Raw genomic sequence first — 24,451 nt, 5'->3', positions numbered from 1 at the left:
CCCAGGTGTTGGCACATTCCAACATGTGGCAGCCTCCCTAATACTCCCCCCCCCCCCCCCCATGGGTCAGAGGTTCCCAAAAATTGGAAATATGCAGCAAGCCCCCTCTCCCCACCCACTGACACAGTCCCTGGGCTTATGAGTCTCTGGTGACCTAGTGGGGCAGAAGTGATGCCCATTCACTCCTGCCTTGTAGCCACTGATATCCAAAATGGCCACCATATTACTACTAGAGGTTAAGCTTGCATATCACTCCTGTTCCACTAGATTACAGGGATGCTCTGTAAGTCTGGGGGCTGTATTGGAGAGTGGGAGTAAGGGGGCTTGCAGCCTCTTGCCAATATTTGGGGGCCTCAGGGGGAGAGTATGGGAGAGGCTGCCACTTGTCAGACTTATGTCCACACATAGGGCTCTTCCGGGAGAATGCTGCTAATGTCAGGGGCTGGGTCAGCTGATCTCAGCAAAGGCTGTTAATGGCAGAAGGGTTTGGCAATGTTGAGGGGGTCAGGTGATGTAGACAGGGTGCTACAAATGTTGGTTGGGGGGGGGGGGGGCCTGGCTGATCGGAGAAGACTAATTTTGGAGTGCTGTCAGGGAGGGGGTTTGGGGTTATTCACATCCAGATAGGGACCATCTTTGCTGAGGGAGCAGCAATTTTAGAAAGTTGTTCCCACCTCGGTGAGGGAGTGGAAAGTATGTTTTGTTTCCCTATGTCCAGTCTTTATAATCGCTGCTCACTCTAGATGAGGGTGGACGTTTGCAAAGCCTCTTGTAAAATAGCATGGGAAGTCCACACATCCTGACTTGGACATTAGAATTCCCCTCTGTACATTCTTTTTAAAATGCTGTTCATAGTGTCTGTGAATATCCTCATAAACTGCTTCTGTGTCATGCAGATAATGCTAGGGCAGTCCTGGAACTTATCCAGATAACTTAGGACAGATAAAAGGCTGTCCTAAATTATCCAGATAACTTATTCAGATAGCATACTGAATGTTGCCCCTATCTGTGTGGTGCTAAATATCTGGCACAGCTGACATTTAGAACCAAAATGGTGACCACGGCAGCTGCCTATGACCCATTACTTCTTGACCAAAGCATTTGAAGGGGTACAAGTTCTGGACAGATCAGTAAAGCCTTCCCTTCCCACCTACAATTTGCATGCGCCTTGCTTAGTTACTCTTTGCTTTTTATGTATTTACCTGAAGAAACTATAAATCACTGTGATGTACTTTAACCAATGATGGTATAGCAAGTTCTGAATCAACTAAACTAAGCTAGATTCTCTCACCAGAGTTACCTTCACATTAAAAAATCTCCCTTTTTGTACCTGTACAGCCTTTCTGAGCATTTCACCCTCTGCCAGTCGTAGAGGCTGCTGATCACATAACAACCAAGAAGAATGGGGGTTTGGGGACAAGGTGGCTTTAGCCTAATAGAAGGGATCTCCCAAGCAAAAAGTGACCAAGCGGTGATATACAGATGCTGTAGTATATGCGTATTCTTTATCACCGTGGCTCTTCTGCCTTCTCATGCCAATTCCTGATGCCAGTTACACCATAGTTCCTACCTCTTTTGGACATATGTAAGGCAATTCATAGCACCTTACTGGTCTGTACAGACCAATGACTCCAAAATTCACAAAAACATTTTCAAAAGAACAGATGGCAGTTAGAGTTGAGTATTCACAAGGGAACGTGTGGCTCTTGCTAAGGAGAAAGTACCTAACATTCAGGCTTATTGCATAATACAGTTTAAGATGGATAGGAAGATTTCCAACTGTGAAGTTCTGCTATGCAAAAACAGATTAGCACTGATTTGGACAATGAAATCTAAAGTTCATTAAGAAAACTGCAACACAGGATATCTTTTGCAAGTGGGTTTGTAAGAGCTATGAGCTGAGCTGTACAGAGCCACACAGGATGCAACCGTACAGAACAAAGTGGAAAGCTTAGACTAGGAACATACATTCATTTGAAACACTACACAGGCTGTTTAGTGCTGCTTTTAGCCCAAACAACAGGACTAAAACCAAAATTGTGGATTTTCTTTTGCCTGTGTTGTAAATAGTGGACACTGTTTGCAAAGAGCATGTAATATTTCTCAATTGTGCACAATAGACCTCTTAACAAGCCACACTAGTGGTTTCTCCCGTGGCAATGCCGACAGAGACCATACAAAGTGAATGGGCTTTGTCGGCATTAAATGCACCGGGAACCACTAGCATAGCTTGATAAGAGGCCCACTATTTGTGAACAATGTGCACTATTGGAAAAGTACACACATGCATACAGATTGAAAAAACCCAGTATGCAATTTTTGTGGCTAGTGTGCACTATTTATGACATTGCCCCTAGAAATGAAAAAAATACATGTTAGAAAAACAGAAAACTAAACATTTGTTGTAAATGGCATGGAAAACTGAACACAAAAATGTTGGCTTGCAAACGCCTAGCTTAGGCCCATGACTTTGCTGGCATAGCATTAGATATGTCACTGGGTAAGAAGTCTTTTGCAGATATTTCAGGCAGTTGTGCCTCAAACTGTCTTCAACTGTCACAGATTGTCCACAGACAACCACCAAGGTGCAGAAACAGGATCTGCTACACAGAACAAAGTTAGAGAAAACAGAGTAGCCTGATCAACAGGACTCTTCCAAAAATCCCAGGAGGCATAATAAGTCTTTAATCAATACTAAAATAGGACTCAACACGGCACCGTGTTTCGGCAAAGTGCCTGCAGCAAATAATGAAAATATACTAGAAACAGAGATAACAGGATTGAATCCTTAGAAAGACTAACGATGCTGATGCACTTTTGCTGCTGCTACAACCCTCAATAGTGCAACTGAGGAAGACCATCAGGCTCATTTTCGAAAGAGGACCCCCATCTTTTGACACAAATCAGAAGATGGGGGTCTTCTCACAGGGTCGTCCAAATCGGTATAATCGAAATCCGATTTTGGACGTCCCCAACCACTTTCCGTCACAGGGATGACCAAAGTTCACGAGGGCATGTCGGTGGCGTAGCAAAGGCGGGACTTGGGCGTCCTCGACCCATAATGGAAAAAAAAAAAAAGGCCGTCCCTGACGGGTACTTGGATGACTTTACCTGGTCCTGTTTTTCTTACGACAAAGGCACAAAAAGGTGCCCGAACTGACCACCGGAGAGAATTGGGGTTGACCTTCCCTTACTCCCCCAGTGGTCACTAACCCCCTCCCACCTTAAAAAAAAAAAAAAAAATCTTTAAAAATATTTTGTGCCAGCCTCAAATGTCATACTCAAGCCCATCACAGCAGTATGCAGGTCCCTACAGCAGTTTTAGTGGGTGCAGTGCACTTCAGGCAGGCAGGCAGGCAGGCAGCCCAGCCCAGCCCCATCCCACCCATTACACTTGTGGTGGTAAATGTGAGCCATCCATAACCCACATCTAGGTGCCCCCCTTCACCTTAAGGGCTATGGTAGTGGTGTACAGTTGTGGGTAGTGGGTTTTGGGGGTCTCAGCACACAGGGTAAGGGAGCTATGTACCTGGGAGCAATTTAGGAAGTCCACTGCAGTGACCCCTAGGGTGCCCGATTGGTGTCCTGGCATGTCAGGGGGACCAGTACACTATGAATGCTGGCTCCTCCCATGACCAAAGGGCTTGCATTTGGTCATTTCTGAGATGGGCGTCCTTGGTTTCTATTATTGCCGAAAATCAGAAATGACCATCTCTAAGGACAACCTTAATTTCAAGTTTTGGGCGTCCCCAACTGTATTATCAAAACGAAAGATGGACGTCCATCTCGTTTCGATAATACAGGGTTCCCCGCCCCTCCATCGTGACGTTTTGCGAGGACGTCCTCAGCAAAACTTGGGCATCCCTTTCGATTATGCCCCTCTATGTAACCCAAGGGAACTGAGAAAATGTTGCTGCCACTAAGATTCTGTCTCCATCTGCTTGTTAATGGACACAAACCATGCATTGTATAATTCATACTCTGTAGTAACTGGCTTTTGATTTGGCCTATGACTAAAATCCTGATAGAACCCTACTTGTATGAGTGTTACATAAGGGCACGTCTCCCAAAACACGTGTGCAAACGGATCGACTGACAGATGAACCCTCCCCAGAAGGTGGCATCACTTAAGTGAAATTACCTACAAAAACAAGTAAAATATAACAGAGGCCACTGAAAGTCCGAGTCCATTTGGTTAAACTGCAAATGTTTTTATTATTTTGGTTTAATTCCCAATCAAAAGGCAAATACATTCTTTTCTTTTAAATAGTCCTGTGTTTGTTTCTACCCCTGGAAAACAACATACAGCATCTCGTAGGAAGAGGAGACTGGACAGGCCATATGGTCTTTATCTGCTGTCATTTTCTCTAACAGATACACACTAATGAGAATTTGTATTTTTTCTACTTAACTAATGGCATATGACTATACATTCAATGAAATATACACATTATTTTAGTTTGTATTCAGGACAAACACATGCAAACCTCTTAACGTACCAGCATAATGATACATAGGAAGGCTTCCCAGTTTTCTCTTTATACAGCTATAGATGAGAGTGAATTTTTTTTTTAAATGAAGAAAATAGTAGATGTACAAAAGTGCATGTGACTGAGGGAAAATATGAAAACTAACCAAATGACAAAAAAAAAGCACTTGAACAGACTTGTACAAATACTCACATTAAGAGAGACCAAAAGTTAAAAAAACAAATAAAACAAAACAAAAAAAAAACAACAACCCATAACAGAAGTTATGGTTCAGATTATTAGAGAGAAAAAAAAAAGAAATGTGGAAAGATTCAGAATGTTATTTTCTCCATTTATGTTTAGCAGAGAGAAAAACAAGCAGTATTTAATAAATACTATAAAGTGGGGTCCTGATTATGGATATAATAGACCTTCTGTGGAAGTACACAAGACACCATTAATAAGCCAGCTATCAAAAGCAGCATTTCAATGATTAGCAAATTAACAGCTCTCTTCCAACAAAATGTTATCCAGACTCTAAACAACCTTATCACAATGCCTGCCAACTGCTGGCACTGATGCAAAGCTCAGCACACCTTCGGTTTTACAGGTACCCTTTTATTTCTCATGATTTGTGGACCAAATGCCCTTATAAAGGCAACTAGTCGAGACATAAGAAGCAGTTGAGTTGACTTTGGCAGGTTGCCATAGACCTACACTGGAGATCGCTGTGACTGACCATTGAATCTCCTAGCTATACATTAACACCCACAACAACTCTCCACTGCTGTTTCCATAATTATTAAAATCTGAACATTAGTGCCCAAAATAGTGCATAGAGTATTAAAAAAAAAAAACCCATTAAGAACTTTGTTTTTCCACATTACAAAATGGACTTAGTTGCAGAGCCGTATAAAGGGTTTTGTGGCCATGATGCTGAGTGGCAATCCAGAAAAAGCACATTCTGAAATTGCTCAAATCATTTCAATACAGAATACTGCCATTTAGTATCTGAAAATAAGCCTGACAAAATGGATTCACCTAAAGCTAGCCCTAGCAGTCCATTTTCAAGTCAGAAGAATAAAGCTCTCATAAGAGAATGATAATTTGCCTTGCTGCTTTATTCCGCTTCCATTTTGTTTGGAAACCTTCATTAACTAATAATTTTAAATCAGATCATAATAGGTCACAGGCTATTTAAAGTGGCCACTTCCTGGGGCAAGCATAGTTTTTCTGGACAGTATACCATTCCCTTTGTGATCTTATGCCAGTTACTTTCCATCTCTGACCATCACCATGCTGAAAAGTTCAAAGTGTCAGATCTTGTGCTAATTGGGTAACATCAATTACTAGCCAATTTCAGTTGTTCTGTCCTTCAGCTCTTCCACTGAATTATAATGCTCTCCTAGTCCATAAGCATGTCGCATATACCTAAAAAAAAAAGAAAAAAAATAAAACAAGGAAATGAAAACCATCCTTATACAGAGATTTTCTAGTGCTTTTCAATTTTGACCCTACTGAAACCAATCCAAACCCAAACTGGACTGAGGTTACTTTACACAAGTTTATACCCAACCAGTTGTCTTTTATGGAGAGGAATGCATTAAAATTACTATAGCGTTTTCAGCGCTGGTTGAAAAGTGCTAAACCCCCCCCCCCCCCCCCCCCCCCAAAGAATAGGATGGGTCAGTCAAACAGATCAATTTTATTTGATAATTATTAGATTCCTGAAACAAAGCGTCTGGACTGAAGACTCTCCCCACTCCTGAGATCCAACACTATTTCCCACAAAACCATACCGACCTGTTTACTAAGGTGCGCTAGCGTTAGCTTGCCCTAATTTTTAGAAGGCACTAAAAACGTTAGCACACATACAATACAGCTTAGTAAACAGGGCCCTTAGTTTTTCTAGTGCATAAAATCCTAGTATACAGACATATCAAGTTTTATGTTGGGTTCTAAATAAATAACTGTACATGATTATATTCTATTTGCCAAAAGGCTTTCTGAAAACACAAACACTGGGAGTAAGGCACTCTACTTCCAAATTTTACTAGATTCATTGCATCCTCTTATGTGTAGAACGCAGAGCTGAATTTAGCAGTGTCCCTACAGAGGTTTCAGAATATGAAACAAAGAAAAAACAAACAAACATTCAGACCTTCACAAAGTTTTAGTGAGGAAAGGGAGAAAATGAGTAGATGGCATCTCTAATCACCCTGCAAACACTTGCATTTAAGACAAATTGGAACAAGAAAGGCGATTTCTGATACCTGTGTCCAAAGAAATACCGACTAATGTTCTGTTTTCCTGCTTTCCTAGATGTTATCACCTGTCTTCCTACATCATTCCCCTCCTTTTCTCCCTCTATAGCTTAAGGGAATAAGGGGAATGGGATTTGATATACTGCCCGAGGGTACAATCAAAGCTGTTTACGTAACCATAGATCTGACAACATTGCTTTCTGTGGCTGCTCACATTGAAATGGTAGTGTGACAGATTTTATTATTTCAAGTCCTGTTGGAATGAAAAGGGCCAATTCCTTAGCATTCCTCCAGACCAATTCAGTCAAAAGACTTAATAGCATCACAGGAGCCCAGAACTTGCAACCTCAGCACTGGGTAAGGAAAAAAACAAAAAACAACACACACACACACACTTTACTGTAGGGTTAGGATGAGTGGGTGCAGCAAAAAAAAAAAAAGTGGCTGGTGTAGAGAGGAAGCGGTGCAGTACAGAGAAAAGATTTGGGGGTATGAAAAAGAGGGAAAGGTGCAGGATGGGAAAAGATAGCAATGGATATGAATTTGAAAAAAAGGGGCAGGAGGAGAGAGAGAACAAAGTAAGGATGTGGCATGAAGGAAGTTTGGAAAATAAAAGAACACAACAGAGAGGGAATGATGGAGCAGAGAAAGTGTGTGGCGGGGTAGACAAGTTTAAGAGAATGGAATGGAGCTGCCAAGCTCCTCTTGTTGTTTAAGGATGGGAGTTTATATGCTGGAGCTACTGAGTCCTTCTTCCTGTGGTTTTTTTTTGTGTGTGGGGGGGGGGGGGGGGGGGGGAATCCTCCCATCCTCAGAGAAACAGCAAGAGGGGCATGGTGGCCCCAATCTATAAGCTCCAGTTGAGAGGTAATATAATGGAGCTGTTGAGAGCTTCTTATTATTGCTCTGGGGTTGAGAGATGATATGTTGCCAAGCCCCTCTTGCTGTTCCTCTGGGGTTGGAAGGTGATATGTTGTCATCCTGTTTTTTCTAAGGGTGAAAGCCACCCCGCCTCAGAGAAACAGCAAGAGGGGCTTTGCAGCCCAAACCTATAAGTTCCCACTGAGAGGTGCTATGATGGAGCTTTTCAGTTTCTCTGGAGGCGAGAGGTGATATGTTGGAGCTGCTAAGCTCCTGTTGTTGCTCTGGGGGTAATCCTCCCAGCTTTAGAGAAACAGCAAGAGGGGCTTGACAAAGACTGGAATGGACATGATTTGAAAAATGACTAGTCAACAAAGATAGAAAAGAAAATGACTAATGGTCATGATTACAATATGTCAGTTTTTGGAATGTACATCTACCACAGCATGAAATATAACAAATCATGCTAACTGCGCTAATTTCCAAATTTTCTAAGCACAGAATACTAAAAGAGATAACAGGCCACAGTTTGAGCTTAAGTGGCTGTGGTTACATTCCTTATATGTTCTGAAGACAGTTTGCACTTCTGTATCACGCGACCAATGAAGTTTACATCTTTTATTCCTTGGGAAAATGTAAGAAGGAATCGGATTGGACAGTATGGGCAAGTTCTCTACTTTTGTGCAGAACATTTGCTCCTGTCTTTATAAATAGACTCCATCTGTAAGACACTGTTCATTTTTACTCAGGGCCAGATTCACTAAACTTAACGAGCCAGCAAGGAGGAGGAGTGTGGTCTTTGCTCCCTCTCCTTACTTCTGGAGGGAAACAGCCTCAGTAATACATCCTTTTTTTTTTTTTTTTTTAATGTGCTAACAGTGAAAACAGACTTGTTCAGGTGTTTCAACAAAGGTAAGGCGTCGAGGTGTGGTGCCCTGGAACAGCATGTCAATGGTCTATGGCAATGCTGGAAAAACCGTGCTGGTACCGGAACTGCAGCTAGTGTAGTTTAAGTCTCTGGAAGTGCTTGCAAATTCAGAGTCCCCTCCATACTTTTCCCATGCATAGAGCTGTACAGGACCTTGATTCTGCAAAATGGAATGCACCAGATGTCAGTTTTAGAGTTGGTAGATCCGTGGTGTGTCTCTATCAGATCCTGGCTGAAGTCAAGGAAAGGCTCAAACTTCTATAGGTGGACATGTTAGTCACAGCCATCACTTTCCGATCCAGGTTAACACTAGAGTTAGAAAATCAAGAGCATTATTTGAGTTTGATCTAAGAGGTGCTGCAGCTCCATTACAAGATCTAAAATTGAAAGACGAAAACAAGATTGGTCATATCTGATGTTGAAACAGATTTTAACAAATCTGATGGTAAAAGACTCCCGATGCAGGCCCTGTAGGCCAAAACACAGCTGTGTCGAGTCTTGCTCATCGAGCATCCTAATTGTAAAATTTTATCTTGTTTTATCGACTACTAATTTTATTTTTAACTGGACTTTTAAATGAAGCGTCATCCTTTATTTTTTTTAGTCATCTTGCTGTTTTATTTTTTTTTTGCAAAGACTTGTTTCTACTGTATTAAAGGTTTGGCCTTATCCTCCCTAGAAGTGGATATTTCAGCTTTAGCTTGCCATCAGTGCCTTGTTCAAGGTAAGCCATTGGCCTCACATTCTGATGCTGCATGTTTTCTTCGAGGGTTAAATTGCTTACGCCCCCAAAGTGTGCTGTGGTTCGTCGTCTTATCTGCCCTAGTAGGGTCTACTTTCAAACCGCTCTCTATGGCAATCTTGAAGGATCCCACCACTGAAGACAATTTTCCCATTAGCAATCTGCTTAGTAAGATGGGATTTCTTAGTTACAATCTCTGTCATGCAGAAAGCCATTCCTGGTTATTCAAAGAGAAAAGAAAAGAAAAGATGGTGATTCATCCGGTTCCTTCCTTCTTGCCTAAGGTAGTGTTTCCCTTCCACATCAACCAGACTGTGGTCTTATCACTTTTGGGTGATGCTAGAGGTGATGCAGAGCAGAAGTGGTTGTACCATCTAAAATGTCTGCAGGGTTCTATGGGAGTACCTCAGGAAGACGGACATGTTTTGCAAATCATATAGGCTTTTTGTTCTTTTCAGAGGCTAAAGGAAGGGGAAAGTGGCTTTGAAAGCCTCCTTGAACTCTTTTTTTGAGACGACATAATCTAGATGTGCAGGCAAGAAAGGATGCTAGATCTCGAGAGAGCATGCTGTCCACAGGCTTAGCAGTGAATATTACTGCTCTGGTACTTCCTACTCATCTGAACTGGTCTGGAGGAATACTTAAAAGATAAAAAGAAAATTTATCAGGTAAAACCTAATTTTAGTCCCTCCAGACCAGTTCATAAATCACCAAGGGCTTAGTTGTGGAATAGTTCAAATCCAGAACAGCTGCAGTTAAAAAGGAAACCTTTGTGGGACCTGCTCATTTAGCTTTGTTAAGTTATCAAAATACTAGCTGACAATGGGCTGCACAGAGCACTTATAGGTTCACTTTGAGGCTAGTGTTTCACAGTCTCCATCAGCTGGTAGGAGTGTATAACCCACTTGTCTGAACTAGTCTGGAGGAACTAAAGGAAAGAAAATTAGCTTCCTATACCCATTCCGTCACACCACATTCCCCCTCTACCTTATCTCCTCCCCCCCCCCCCCCCCCCCCCCCCACACCTTCTCACCTCTCTACTCCCGTCTATTCCTCTCCTTTTGCAATATCCCCTCTTCCTAGCCTGACCACTCTACACCCCTTCTACCACCCAGATCTTCCATCACTCTGCCTACCACCTGCTTTGCTCTTTCCATCCTGTTATCACTCTGTCCCCTTCTCATTTTCTCTCTCTATCCTCAATCTATTCTTGTCCCTACCATCTTCTCTCCACCCCCCTTTTGCCTGCCAGTGCTTCTTTATACTTTCAAGACCCAACCCCACACTGTACTCACTTCATGCCCCACTGCCTCCACCACTTCTCTTCCTCCTCATGCTTCCTAAACTCTCTGCATTTTGCAAGTTAGTGTCAGAGTTTCAGTTAAAGGTCACAGAATTGCTTGGGCCAATTATCCCACCTGCTTATTTTAAAAGCATTGACCGTCGCTGGCTAGATTAGCCCCAGATAGCCTGTGGGGCTTGCCGCCGGAGCTTATGCAGGTTCTAGATGATAATCAGTCAGGGCCTGCATAAGATAGATAGTTATGCAGGTCCTGGTTGAATAGTGGCCATACCTGGATAACTTCCTTCCACCTTCCAAGCCCTCTTTCTCCCTTACACCCTCTCCCCATCACACAACAGTAAGAGTCCCCCCTCCCAGAAGAGCCCCCCTGAGCCTACCTCATATTCCTGGTGGTCCAATGGGTGCGTAGGGGGCAGGAAAGAGGTGCAGCAGCCATTTTCCTGTGGCAGCCCCAAGGGACAGGAGCAAGTGGGCTTCACTCCTGTCCCCATCGCACCCATTGGACCACCAGGGATAGGAGGTAGGCCCAGGGAAGAAGGTGGTTCTTATTGTTGTGTGCTGGGTGGGGGGGAGAGAATAGAAAGATTATGCATCTGCCAGTTGATATTCAGTGCCTGCACCTGCATAGCTAAGTGGTCAAATAAATTCACCCACTTAATATTCAGTGCTGGCACCTATATAGCTAAGATCATAAGAACAGCCACATTGGGTCACATCAATTGTCCATCTAGCCCGGTATCCTGCTTCCAACAGAATATTGCTGTATCCTCCCCAGTGCCACCCCTCTGTACAGCCTCTGACCTGCCCACTTTCAGCATGGGTGGTCAAAGATGATATTCAGCGGCACTTCCCAGTTTAGTGCTGCTGAAAGCAATTTAAGCAAACAGGAGCACCCCTCCTGCCTGCTTAAATCACTTGAATATCAGGCCCTTTAAATACTTCTGTTCAGTACTAACTGAAGGATGAACTGGCAGCATAATGGTAAAGTAGGTAGATACTATATCATTCACACAAGAAAGTTCTATACGCATACACAAACAAGTTGGGACTGAATGAATTCTTTGCTTCGGTCTTCACCGAGGAAGATTTGGGTGGGATACCGGTGTCGGAAATGGTATTTCAAGTGGACGAGTCGGAGAAACTTACTGACTTCACGGTAAACCTGGAGGACGTAATGGGGCAGTTCAGCAAACTGAAGAGTAGCAAATCTCCTGGACCAGATGGTATTTATCCTAGAGTACTGATAGAACTGAAAAATGAGCTTGCGGAGCTACTGCTAGTGATATGCAACTTATCCTTAAAATCAAGCGTGGTACCGGAAGATTGGAGGGTGGCCAATGTAACGCCAATTTTCAAAAAAGGCTCCAGGGGAGATCCAGGAAATTATAGACCGGTGAGTCTGATGTCAGTGCCGGGGAAAATGGTAGAGGCTATTATTAAAAACAAAATTACAGAGCACATCCGAGGACATGGATTACTAAGACCAAGTCAGCATGGCTTTTGTGTGGGGAAATCTTGCCTGACCAATTTACTTCAATTCTTTGAAGGAGTAAACAAACATGTGGACAAAGAGGAACCGGTTGATATTGTGTATCTGGATTTTCAAAAGGCATTTGACAAGGTACCTCATGAAAGGCTACAGAGGAAATTGGAAGTTCATGGGATAGGAGGAAATGTCCTATTGTGGATTAAAAACTGGTTGAAGGATAGGAAATGATAGGTTTAAATGGGCAGTATTCACAATGAAGAAGGGTAGTTAGTGGGGTTCCTCAGGGGTCTGTGCTAAGACCGCTGCTTTTTAATATATTTATAAATGATTTAGAGATGGGAGTAACTAGCGAGGTAATTAAATTTGCTGATGACACAAAGTTATTCAAAGTTGTTAAATCGCGACAGGATTGTGAAAAATTACAAGAGGACCTTACGAGACTGGGAGACTGGGCGGCTAAATGGCAGATGACGTTTAATGTGAGCAAGTGCAAGGTGATGCATGTGGGAAAAAAGAACCCGAATTATAGCTACGTCATGCAAGGTTCCACGTTAGGAGTTACGGACCAAGAAAGGGATCTGGGTGTCGTCGTCGATAATACACTGAAACCTTCTGCGCAGTGTGCTGCTGCGGCTAGGAAAGCGAATAGAATGTTGGGTATTATTAGGAAAGGTATGGAAAACAGGTGTGAGGATGTTATAATGCCGTTGTATTGCTCCATGGTGCGACCGCACCTTGAGTATTGTGTTCAATTCTGGTCGCCGCATCTCAAGAAAGATATAGTAGAATTGGAAAAGGTGCAGCGAAGGGCGACTAAAATGATAGCGGGGATGGGACGACTTCCCTCTGAAGAAAGATTAAGGAGGCTAGGGCTATTCAGCTTGGAGAAGAGACGGCTGAGGGAAGACATGATAGAGGTATATAAAATAATGAGTGGAGTGGAACAGGTGGATGTGAAGCATCTGTTCAAGCTTTCCAAAAATACTAGGACTAGGGGGCATGCGATGAAAGTACAGTGTAGTAAAATTTAAAACAAATTGGAGAAAAGTTTTCTTCACCCAACGTATAATTAAACTCTGGAATTCGTTGCCGGAGAACGTGGTGAAGGCGGTTAACTTAGCAGAGTTTAAAAAGGGGTTGGACTTGGGAAAAATCCACAATTCCAGGAACAACATGTATAGAATGTTTGTACGTTTGGGAAGCTTGAAAGGTGCCCTTGGCCTGGATTGGCCGCTGTCGTGGACAAGATGCTGGGCTCGATGGACTCTTGGTCTTTTCCCAGTATGGCATTATGTACAAAATGTCAGTGAAGTGAGAAGCAAAAGCAAAACAATGTACTCATCCAACATTTTGGGTATTTCTCTTGATGAGAGATTTACTGGGTCACAGCTATACACTGCAGTAAGAGCCCTTGACGCCAAAGGAAATGATCCTTATTAGAAACTACACAACCATTTCCTCAGATTTCTCACCTTCTTTAGGCATTGATCCATTCCAACCAGACTAGAACCTCGACACCATCTTTAGAAACCTAGCCATGCCATTGACTCTCCCTATCACTCTGATAGAGATCCTATGTACTTGTCCCAAGCTCTCTTGAATTTAGATCGTACTTTCATCTCCACCACTTCCACCAGGAGGTCGTTTCACAAAATTTCCATGAAGTATATCTCTCAGGTTACTTTCTTCCACTTAACCATCCCTGGTTTCAGAGTGACACCTGTCTCTTAAAACCTCTCCATCCTCTTATAGAGCCCATATGATTGCCTTTAAAAAGCAACAGAAAAGGGAGAAGGTAGCCATGGATTACCTATATAGTTTCTGAAGTTCTTTAAACTGGTTAAGGATATGTAAACCTTTCAAAGCAATCCAGCACAAGCTGTCAAAAATTTTGAAGTAGATCTGAAGAAATTTACAAGTAACTTCCTTCAAAATGCTTTCTGAATTTCTGCAGGATCTTCCACCAAAGCATGAATGCTACCCAATTCCAATTTCACGTTACTACTACTACTATTTAGCATTTCTATAGCGCTACAAGGTGTACGCATCGCTGCACAAACATAGAAGAAAGACAGTCCCTGCTCAAAGAGCTTACAATCTAATAGACAAAAAATAAAGTAAGCAAATCAAAATCAATTAATGTGTACAGGAAGGAGGAGAGGAGGGTAGGTGGAGGCGAGTGGTTACAAGTCAAAAGCAAATGTTAAAGAGGTGGGCTTTCAGTCTAGATTTAAAAGGTGGCCAAGGATGGGGCAAGACGTAGGGGCTCAGGAAGTTTATTCCAGGCGTAGGGTGCAGCGAGACAGAAGGCACATCTCTACTGGCTGCTATTAGTAGATACTGGTTAGTGCAGCGGGCTTTGATCCTGGAGACCTGGGTTCAATTCCCACTGCAGCTCCTTGCGACCTTGGGCAAGTCACTTAACCCTCCATTGCCCCAGGTAGGGGGGGGGGGTGGAGAACAACCCCCCAAAAACAAACAAACATATTGTAAGCCCTCTTGGAACAGAAAAATAGAGCTATAGAAATGATTAGTAGTAGTAGTAACATACAGTAAGCATATAAAACTGGGTTTTTGATCACCACAAAGGGTCTGTTGAACATTCATGATACATGCAACATGTAATTTCTAGTATTTGGGCAATACACATGTTTTTCAGAAAACAAGGTCTGATACAACCTTCAAGAAATGTAGTTTAGAGCAGAGGTGCAAGTCAGAAGTGTAATGTGTTGAATATTTTCAACTTTAACTCGCTTTCAGCTTAGTGGTCATCAAATGATTTAAAGTAAACCATGACTTCATTCATTCTCAAGTGCAAAGCACACCCTTGAAAGAAAAATGCATATAAAGATTAAATGTATACTTACACAAGTATAACGGGTTTGCTCGAGTACTCCTCGCCAACAACAATGGGCGAAGAATCAGCTTGCACTACCTCGATCGGTGTTTGTAAAATGTGCGAGAGCGCCCTCAGCTTTGAGAGAAAGCACAACAGTAAATAAAGAAGCTGCACTGTGTGCTGTAGTATCTCAGTCACACTGTTGGACATTCATTTTGAACTACATATAGAAATTGATGAGGATGTGCGTTACATTTTTACCAATTTATACAGGAAGACGGTTCCACCAGCACCCAACTGAGGGAACCACAGCATAGCTCTATTATACTAAAATTTGGCCATAGCTGCTTAGGTCGTTCCATGATGGAAAAAAAAATAGCACTAGCTTACTCGTAAGTAAAGGGAGGCATTTGTGTCAGCTAATGTAGTGACTGCTGAATAATTATTACAAAACTCAACAGCTATTACAACCCCTGGTTTACATGGATCTCATCATGATTACCACCCTGTTTCATTCAAACCCTAAATCAGATTATACTATTTAGAATAGTGCACAGAGAACTGGGATTAAGAAATTTCACAAGTGCATGCACACTCGCACCACCCTAAAGATTAGAGTCCTATAGGACCCAGTTTTACCAACATCATGTCCAGGGTAGAAAAATGATGCTGTAAGAACCCTCTATTAAAACTTTGTAATGAAGTAGCTCTGTAAAATACTATTGCAAAAATCAGACTAAAATTTGAAGTGTTAAAACATTTAGAGGCCCTATTTTATTTTTTTTTCTTATTTCAATAATATATGCAGATGTATGTTTCTACAAATATTGTATTGTTTAAAATTAATAAAGTTTGAAAAAAAAAAAAAAAAACATTTAGAGGCCCATTTTTAAAGCACATAGACTCGCAAAGTTACTAAGAGGAGCGTCTTTGATATGATGTCCAACTCTAACTTTAGATATTTTGCTGAAAACGTCCAAAAATCAAGTAGCAAACATGGCCATTTTTGAACCTGAAAAACATTTATCTTTTTGTTTCAGAAGTGGCCATTTCACCTTTGGGAAGTTGTTAAAAGGTGTTTAATTCTTTCGAGGCGGGTCACTCGCTGCCAGAAACCTGGAACTTGGTTATACCCAAACCAGGCAAAGACCCTCAGCTTTGCAGTTCTTATAGACCTATTTCCCTTCTGGGAGTTGATTATAAGATCTTCACCAAGATCTTGGCCTCCCGTTTGCAGCGGTATCTTCCCTCCTTGATTCATGAAGACCAAGCTGGGTTTGTCCATGGGCAGCAAACATTTGATAACATTCGTAGGGCCCTTCACATGATATATAATGCTCAAGCTAGGAACACTCCCCTATGTCTCTTATCGTTAGACGCGGAAAAGGCATTTGACAGGGTGTGTTGGCCATTTCTCTTTGCTGTCCTAGAAAGGGTCGGTTCTCTCAATGGCTCCAGTTAATATATGCAACACAGAGTGCCTTTGTTCAGGTTAATGGTCAATACTCAAGCTCTTCCTCTTTGTATCGAGGCACACGTCAGGGGTGTGCATTATCACCTTTGCTTTTTGAACTTGTCATGGAGCCCCTAGCTATCACTGTTCGGTCACATCCAGATATTAGGGGTCCTCCGTATGGGGATATAGAGACTCTGATTCTCCTCTTCGCTGATGATATACTGTTTACTTTGGTGGACCCGGTGACTTCCTTTCCAGTGATCTCGGATGTATTGCGGGACTATGGTGCAGTCTCAGGCTTTAAGATCAACCTTGATAAGAAGTCAGAGGCCTTAGATGTGAACATTTCTAATCAGCAAATAGCTACACTACAATCTCATTTTCCATTTCGATGGGCAACTCGGCATATCTGGTACTTAGGAATTAATATACCTTGTCGAGTTGATGATTAGTATGGGGTTAACTTCCCTCCTAAGGTGCGGGAACTTTTTCTAGAACTGGACCGTTAAGAGGGGTTGATGCTCTCCTGGGTAGGGAGGATCAGCGCACTTAAAATGATCATACTCCCCCAAACTATATCTATTTTTGGCGTTGCCTATCTCCTTACCAGACAAATTTTTATAGGGTTTACAATGTAAAGTTTTCTCCTTCATTTGGAAGAAAAGGCCACAATGGGTGCGTAAAGAAGTGATGTGTCAACTGAGAGCCCGGGGGGGGGGGGGGGGGGGGGGGAATGGGAGTCCCATCCTCTCTCTTATACTACCAAGCAGCCCATCTTAGAATACTAGCAGATTGGCTCCAGGGTACTGGGGGTACTGGGAAGATCTGGAAATAGCTTGAGCAGGGGTGGTTGGATCCGCACCCATTGAGAGCAATACCATGGCTCCCTAATCAGGTTCTTAGGGAGATTGTTAAGGGATGTCTGCCTCTGCTCCAATGGACCTTAACCACTTGCAGTAAGATACAAGGAAAATTTTTCCCAGACCATATATACTTTAGTCACATGTTTATCCGTTTGCCCCCCCCCCCCCCCCCCCCCCACTTTCTCCCAGGTGCCCAGAACTCTTGTTACCGTTCATGGGAAGGCCTGGGTCTTTGCGAGCTGGGTCAGGTATGGGAGGAAGGTGAAATTTTGTCGTTCGATGAGCTGTGTGAAGAATATGGGCTTCCCCCCTCACAGGCCTTTCAATACCACCAGCTTCGAGACTTCATCACACGTAGGGCAAAAGGTGACCTAAGCCTGTCTGAGACCCTCCTTGAACAAGGGCTAATGTGGGGTGGGGGTGGGGGAAGAGGTGGAATATCTAGACTATATAAGACTCTCCTCTCATTCCGCAAACCCGCTGAATACTACCTAAGTGGGAGAATGCTATGGGTGAAACATACGAGTTTCCACAATGGGAACAGGTATTTAAATCTTTACTTCAGGTTTCTATATCAAGTGCATTGATTGAGAATGGGCACAAAATACATAAGTATTGCCATACTGGGAAAGACCAAAGGTCCATCAAGCCCAGCATCCTGTTTTCAACAGTGGCCAATCCAGGTCACAAATACCTGGCAAGAACCCAAAAAAAGTACAAAACATTTTACATTTTTTATCCCAGAAATAGTGGATTTTCCCCAAGTTCATTTAATAACAGTCTATGGACTTTTCCTTTAGGAAGCTGTCCAAACCTTTGTTAAACTCCGCTAAGCTAACCGCCTTTACCACATTAGTACACTGGCCACACAGACATCCCAAAACAGCAATGGGCCACCCTGAGGAGCATTGCACTGAACTTCACATAAAAAGGTCCCAGGTACACATTTCACTGTTACCCCCTTATATTGTATGGGGAAAACCCACCAAAAACCAACTGTAGCCAACTGTACACCACTACAGTAGTCCTTATGCCTGCAGTTGTTACCTATACCTGAGTACAGTAAGTTTTTGGTGGGCTCACACTTCCACCACAAACGTAACAGTTAGCGTGCGATATGGGCTTGGGTCTCCTTCTCTACAGCACAGTGCACAGACCACTAAGCTTCTCCAGGGACCAGACTGTTGCTCTAACAGGACTGGCTCTAACAGGACTGGCCATAAATCTGACATCATAGAGGCTGGTATACACTGTTTTTCACATCTTTGGTGGGTGGGGGTCATGCCTTAATCCTTCCAGCGGTCATTTAGGGCACCTTTTTCTGACAGTCTGATTGAAATAGATCCATACCAAAACATCAAATGTTTTGCCCTAGACATTTTTGCTTTGTTCCATTGTGGCAGAAAAACGTATAAGGTGTGGGAGTGTCCAAATACCAACCCCCCCTCCCACCCCCCTCGTGAGTTGAACGTACTGCAGATGAACTGATTAGAAAAATGTCTTTAAAATGTTTCAAAAATAGCAATTTGGCCATTTTTTGCAAGGAAAATGTTCATCTGCCTTGTGTCACTTTTTGGATGTTTTTCTGTTTTGAAAAAGAGCCCTATAGTAACCTATGCGCTTTAAAAATGAGCACCTTGGTGTGTCAGCACAGACACTCCCCATCTTCAAATTGTTCTCCATCGCTGCTGCTCCCAGCTCTGGCTACTTCTGAAGGGGGAGAGAGGGAAGAAAGAACTCCAGCCCTGTGATACTCATCCCAGCCTTTTCATTTTAAATTTCCACTTCATAGTATTTGTTTTATTCATCAGCACTAAGCTGCACAACAGCAATTCAAAATAAGGCTTCAGACCATTTATGATACGATTATATTGTATTTAATGTATCATTCCCTTTGTGCTTTCCTTTTATTTCATAAGTTTCTAGTTTTTGCATACATTATTCCTCCCTCCCCTTTTATGTTAAATTTTATTAACTGCTTAGATGTATTTTTAAACGATTTGCGGTATATCAAAAATAAACTAAACCTTGAAAATAAAATCAGTACCACAAGCACAAAATAATCTAGCTTCAAAATTTGTTTCTAAATTGAGGGAACATGGCTACAGAACCCCATTGTCATGTTCTATAAAGTAACTTGTTGGTACGATAAATAGAACTGCATCTATAGTGGTTCTTACAGAGGTATGTATACATGTACTAACAGCAGAGAGCAACTTCAGGGTTTTGTTTTGGTTTTTTTAGGCCATACATATCCTCTGCTTCTGGTAAGAAAGGTGACGTGCAAAAGCTCTTCATGCCACAACACTTGGAGGTTGTTTACTAAAGCGTAGCTCGAGCTATCTGCAGCAGGGCCCATTCCTTAAAAGACCTGACCAAAGGCAGAAATCCAACATCATACTGACCTCCAGCTGACCTCCCCATGCAGGTGTGTTCACAATGTCATCACAATATTTTTCAAATTCCTCTGCAAAGATAAAAGTATTAGTTTAAAACTGATTGTCATCCTATTTTCAGGCCATCTAAAAGCAACAAATTTTGAAAATTGAAGTTCTGGCTCTTAGGTTCAGAGAAGGAAGGAAGTAGGTTCATGTGCTATGTTGTACAAGACCCTTTGAGTCAAATGGTATTCTCATGATGGACAACAATGGGGGAACCAGTACTAAATGGCATAAAACACAGGCATGACCACCAGCTAGGAATATCAGAAATCAACAGGGGCTGGCAAAAAGATGAATAGGCAGATTAAATCAGCTACCCTCTCATATGTATCTATCTATATATCTAGACACACACTTTTTTTTTTTTTTTTTTTTTTTTAATTAAAGCTCTCCTGCCTTCTGGTCACCAAAACAAACACTAATAAATACCAAATCATGTTTGCAATGATTTTCTCCTGTTTTTGGGTCTTGTGATTATGTAATGAAGGTATTAGCTGAGAAACCAAGATGCAAAGAAGTGCGCCAAAGACCTGAAAGCCGCTGCACCAGATTTCATGCCCGTTTCTTCTCTTTGTGATCATGAAGGACTCTGTTAAAAGCAATGGTTCAAAAAACACCAGGGGATGAGGAGCATATGGGGAAGGAGCACTGCTACGAACAGTAAAGTGCTAGACTGATGACATTCAAATAATATATGTTAGCACTCTTTAGCTAGTGAGACAGACATTGGCGAGACTCACCTGGTGTGTATACGTCACCAGTGCTGGGAGTGATTAAAAAGGGCAGGAAATCATCCACATGACCCTGCATATATTGTGCAGTTTGACTTCTCAGCTGTGCCAGTGTCAGCATGCTGCCACGTTCCTTCAGTTGGTCTTCAACAGCCCGGTACATGCAGTGTCCATCAGAGGGAATCTGTTTGATCTGTAGTCCCCTGCCAGCCAGCACGTGGCCCAGTTTTTGATTTTCTAGGTGTCTGACTCCTGAGAGATTCTCTATTTCGGCCTCAGCTATCCGTTCTTCTCTCTCTTTTTCCAAAGCTGCTTTCTTATCCTACACATTAGGAATAGCAATTAAAAAAATAAATTCATTTACCCAAGAGTTTGTAAAGGTACTATAAACTAACTACCAAAGCACATAAATAACCCACAAGCCAAGAAAGGTCACCAGACATTCATACCTCCTGAACACACACATGCAGGCAGCTTTAATATCTCATCCTCATCTCACCACCTACTTGGCCTTTACTGGTAAGGTTTCTGTCTTACAAACATCTCTAGTTTCTAGCTTTTTATTATGCAAGAGTTTAATCTTAACCCAATGTCAGCCCTGCTTCATGGTCCAGTTTTGCAGTTCCTCTGTTCACATGATGCCTCAGCACCCTGTCAGGGGACATTGGTATGTGTGTAAATCCTGCTGCTGGATTTACACAACATTCCTTACAGTGAACTGCTCTTTACTATTCAAGCACATGGCTAACAACTGCTAACATCATGGGGACTTGGGGGGAGTCAAGATGGCTGATTGAGGGCTGGTTTTGAAGTTACCAGTGTATGGGGGTTTCAGTTTTTCTACTTTGTTGAATGGGGAAGAGAAAGGGGAAAACACCAGATTTATCCCACTGAATCTGGAAATACTCTATGGTTCTTATTGAGAGAAGGCACATATGGACTGGTTACTTATAGGCCCTTGAGGCAAGTTGTGTTGGGGGTCCCCTCTTGGCCCAGATCTTTAATCACCAATGTTGCCTGTCCTGCAGTACAGCACTGTCGGGCTGATGTAACCATTTCAGCACAGAGTGATGATGTAAGCGGTGGTAATTTAACTAGGAGGATATTAGAAGTGCTGTAATTTTGTTTTTATAGTAGTCTCTACCATTTTGCCTGGCACCGTCAGGCTCACCAGTCTATAATTTCCCAGATCTCCTCTGTATCCTTTTTTAAAAAGTCGGTGTTAACATTGGCCACCCTCCCTCCAATCTTCTAGTACCATTCTTGATTTTAAAGATAAATTACATGTTACTAACAATAGATCCACAAGTTCATTTTTCAATTCTTTCTGCTTTGCTATTTTGTTCACTTAAATTGTACACTGATCATATTAGTTTGGTTTAGTTGTACAAAAGCATGAAGAGTCTCCAACTCATTCAATCAACAGCAGTTAAACTACTCCACAATGCACATTTTGATTACATCGCTCCTCTTTTGATATCTGAACATTGGTTTCCTATTTCAGTGCATATAAAGTTTAAGATTCTGTTATTGTTCTATAAATCCAAGTCCCTTCTGCCCCTTTCTACCTTAACAAGGTTCTCATTCCCTCTTCTCCTCTTTGTTATCTTAGATTGGCCAATAATAACCCTTTTTCACTACCACCTTCTCTCTTTCGACTTACTAGTACTCGAGATTCTGCCTTCACCTATTTAGGCCCCAAGCTCTGGAATGAGCTTCCATGTCACATCTGAGATCAACCAACAATTGCAACCTTCAGACTGGCATTAACACTCACCTTGTCAGAATTGCATTTGCCCTCCCATCATATCATTTACTTTGATATTTGGACTTCCTGTCCTTTTCGTCCCCCGCTTTTCTCTTTTAGCATTGATTTTATCTGCTTTTTAAATTGTTTTTCCAAACCACATTTAAGCCTTTGTTAGACCCCATGCGGTATATAAAATATGTGGAATAAATAAATAAATCTCAAGAAATCAGCTAAATACTGGCACTGTTTTAAGAGCCTCCCTCTGGAGTTCAAAAGGTATAATGTGCACTGGCAACATATCAAGATGCTCCAAAATTCTCTTGAAATATCAGGCTGATGGCACCTAATAGCAGATGGCGTTCTGCAAACATTCCTTTTCTTCCATTGTTGTAACTCACTACACAGGTTTTGATGATTTTTAAAATTGCAAAAAAAAAAAAAACCCAACCCCAAACAAACCTGTAAACAGTTTTGTTCTTTATTTATTAGATTTAATGTTATCCGCTGAGGATATTAAAAGATTGAATGGAATATAAATACTATAAATAATATGTTTTGTGGATAATTTTGAGGGCTTTTTGTATATTAATACATGTTTTTAGAAGGCAATATTGCCTTCTGTGAAGGGTCAATGTCTGTTTGTCCATCAGTCCATATGTACACATGCATAGCTTTAGACAGAATGAGAAATGGCTGGGCTAAACAGAGGCAGCTGTGTGGTTCCCAACCACAATCAACAGAATACACAAAAAGATACAGAGCTGCAACAGTGTTGGTGAACTGAAAGGGCAAGAATGTGAAGGGAAGGCAGAGAGGAAGTAGAACAGGTTCAGAGAATGGAGGCAAAAAGAGGAATAAGATGAAGGGAGTGTAGTGTGGGGATGGACTGATTCAAACTCACACAAGCACTCAGTCCCTCCAGGAAGGTCAAATCAGACTTCCCTTTCCTCCCAGAAAACCCATCAGCGCTTATTTAGCTTCCAATACACTCATGCTGCCCCTCCAATCATAAGCACCCCATCCACCACTCATAACCCCCTTCCACTTACTCACTTGACCATCTGCCACTCAGAATTCTCCCATCTCCTCAATCATAAGAATAGAAGAAAAGCCACGCCGAGTCAGACCAAGGCAAACTGAGCCTAACATCCTGGCTCTGACAGTAGCCAGTCTGAGACACTGGCAGAGATACTCAATATCCCATCTCCTCACTCACTCCAATCCCCTGCCCTAAAACACGTATCTACGCCCATATTCAGGGCCCTCATAGCTTCCCATCCAGTCACTCACTGAGCCTTCCCCTCAATTCCCTTACGAGTCTGCATGCACTCATTCAGAACCCTTCTGTCAATCAGCCTATATCCACTAATTTACTCTCATAACAATCCCCAGTACTCGCTTGTTTAGTTCTTGCCATCTTAACTCTTCCGTCTACTCAATCACCTGCGTATACTCTGACTCAGCACACCATTAGCCAAACCGCTTTGTGCGATGTTTAAAGCATATGCTTTCCAACTGTTTTATTGGAAGGGCAGATAAGTGGGACAAGTGTATACACCACTTATCACCTGCAACAAGGACTAAATCTTCCCTGTTCCATCCTCAAGGACCAGAAACTATTTTCAACCACACAACACAGTAACAGATAAAGACGGCAGATAAAGGTCCATCCAGTCTGCTGAACAGTCACATTCATTAAGCCTGCAAAGAGGTGGGAAAATGTGGGATACAAATGCAATAAATAAATAAATAAAAATGCAAGACTTAAAAATCAACAATGAACATGATATTTACCTGATCACGGTCTCTTTCTTTGGTGTTTCTAGGATATAGACCAAAGAAGTCCGCCCGGCTCTGTCCTTACATTCCTACTACTGGAGTTGACATCAAAGCCCACTCCAGCCTATCCAAGCCCGTCTTGTCATTTGCCGGGACAAAGACCATAAACGTCTGCCCCGGCACGGTCCTCACATTCCAAACCACTGGTGTTTCCGTCGAAGCTCTCTCCAGCCCACCCTAAACTGGATCACCATATACGGGACTCAGACCATACAAGCTAGCCCAGCACCGGCCTTAGTTGATGCAGCCAAATGGTAAAATTATGTATCATACCTGATAATTTTCTTTCCATTAATCATAGCTGATCAATCCATAGACTGGTGGGTTGTGTCCATCTACCAGCAGGTGGAGATAGAGAGCAAACTTTTGCCTCCCTATATGTGGTCATGTGCTGCCGGAAACTCCTCAGTATGTCGATATCAAAGCTCCATCCGCAGGACTCAGCACTTAGAGAATTACACCCACAAAGGGACACT

The 24,451-nt window shown here is 42.3% G+C and overlaps 1 protein-coding gene across 3 annotated transcripts in view; it reads right to left on the bottom strand.

Annotated features, from left to right (window-relative positions):
• Positions 1-4,190: 4,190 nt before the first annotated feature.
• Positions 4,191-24,451, bottom strand: part of OTUD6B (OTU deubiquitinase 6B) — a 47,342-nt gene continuing 27,081 nt past the window's right edge. For 2 of the 3 annotated variants that reach the window (XM_030216420.1, XM_030216428.1), the window contains exons 4-7: positions 20,396-20,708; positions 19,620-19,681; positions 14,924-15,030; positions 4,191-5,900 (exon numbers count right to left, since the gene is read on the bottom strand). In XM_030216420.1, coding sequence (XP_030072280.1) covers positions 5,819-5,900; positions 14,924-15,030; positions 19,620-19,681; positions 20,396-20,708 — 564 coding nt within the window. In that variant the 3' untranslated portion in view covers positions 4,191-5,818. The remainder of the gene's footprint in view (positions 5,901-14,923; positions 15,031-19,619; positions 19,682-20,395; positions 20,709-24,451) is intronic. The other variant, XM_030216435.1, reaches the window with a different exon arrangement.

Source organism: Microcaecilia unicolor, chromosome 1, assembly GCF_901765095.1.
Source record: "Microcaecilia unicolor chromosome 1, aMicUni1.1, whole genome shotgun sequence".
In the NCBI taxonomy this organism is placed as follows: Eukaryota; Metazoa; Chordata; class Amphibia; order Gymnophiona; family Siphonopidae; genus Microcaecilia; species Microcaecilia unicolor.
This window is presented reverse-complemented; position numbering and strand designations above follow the sequence as displayed.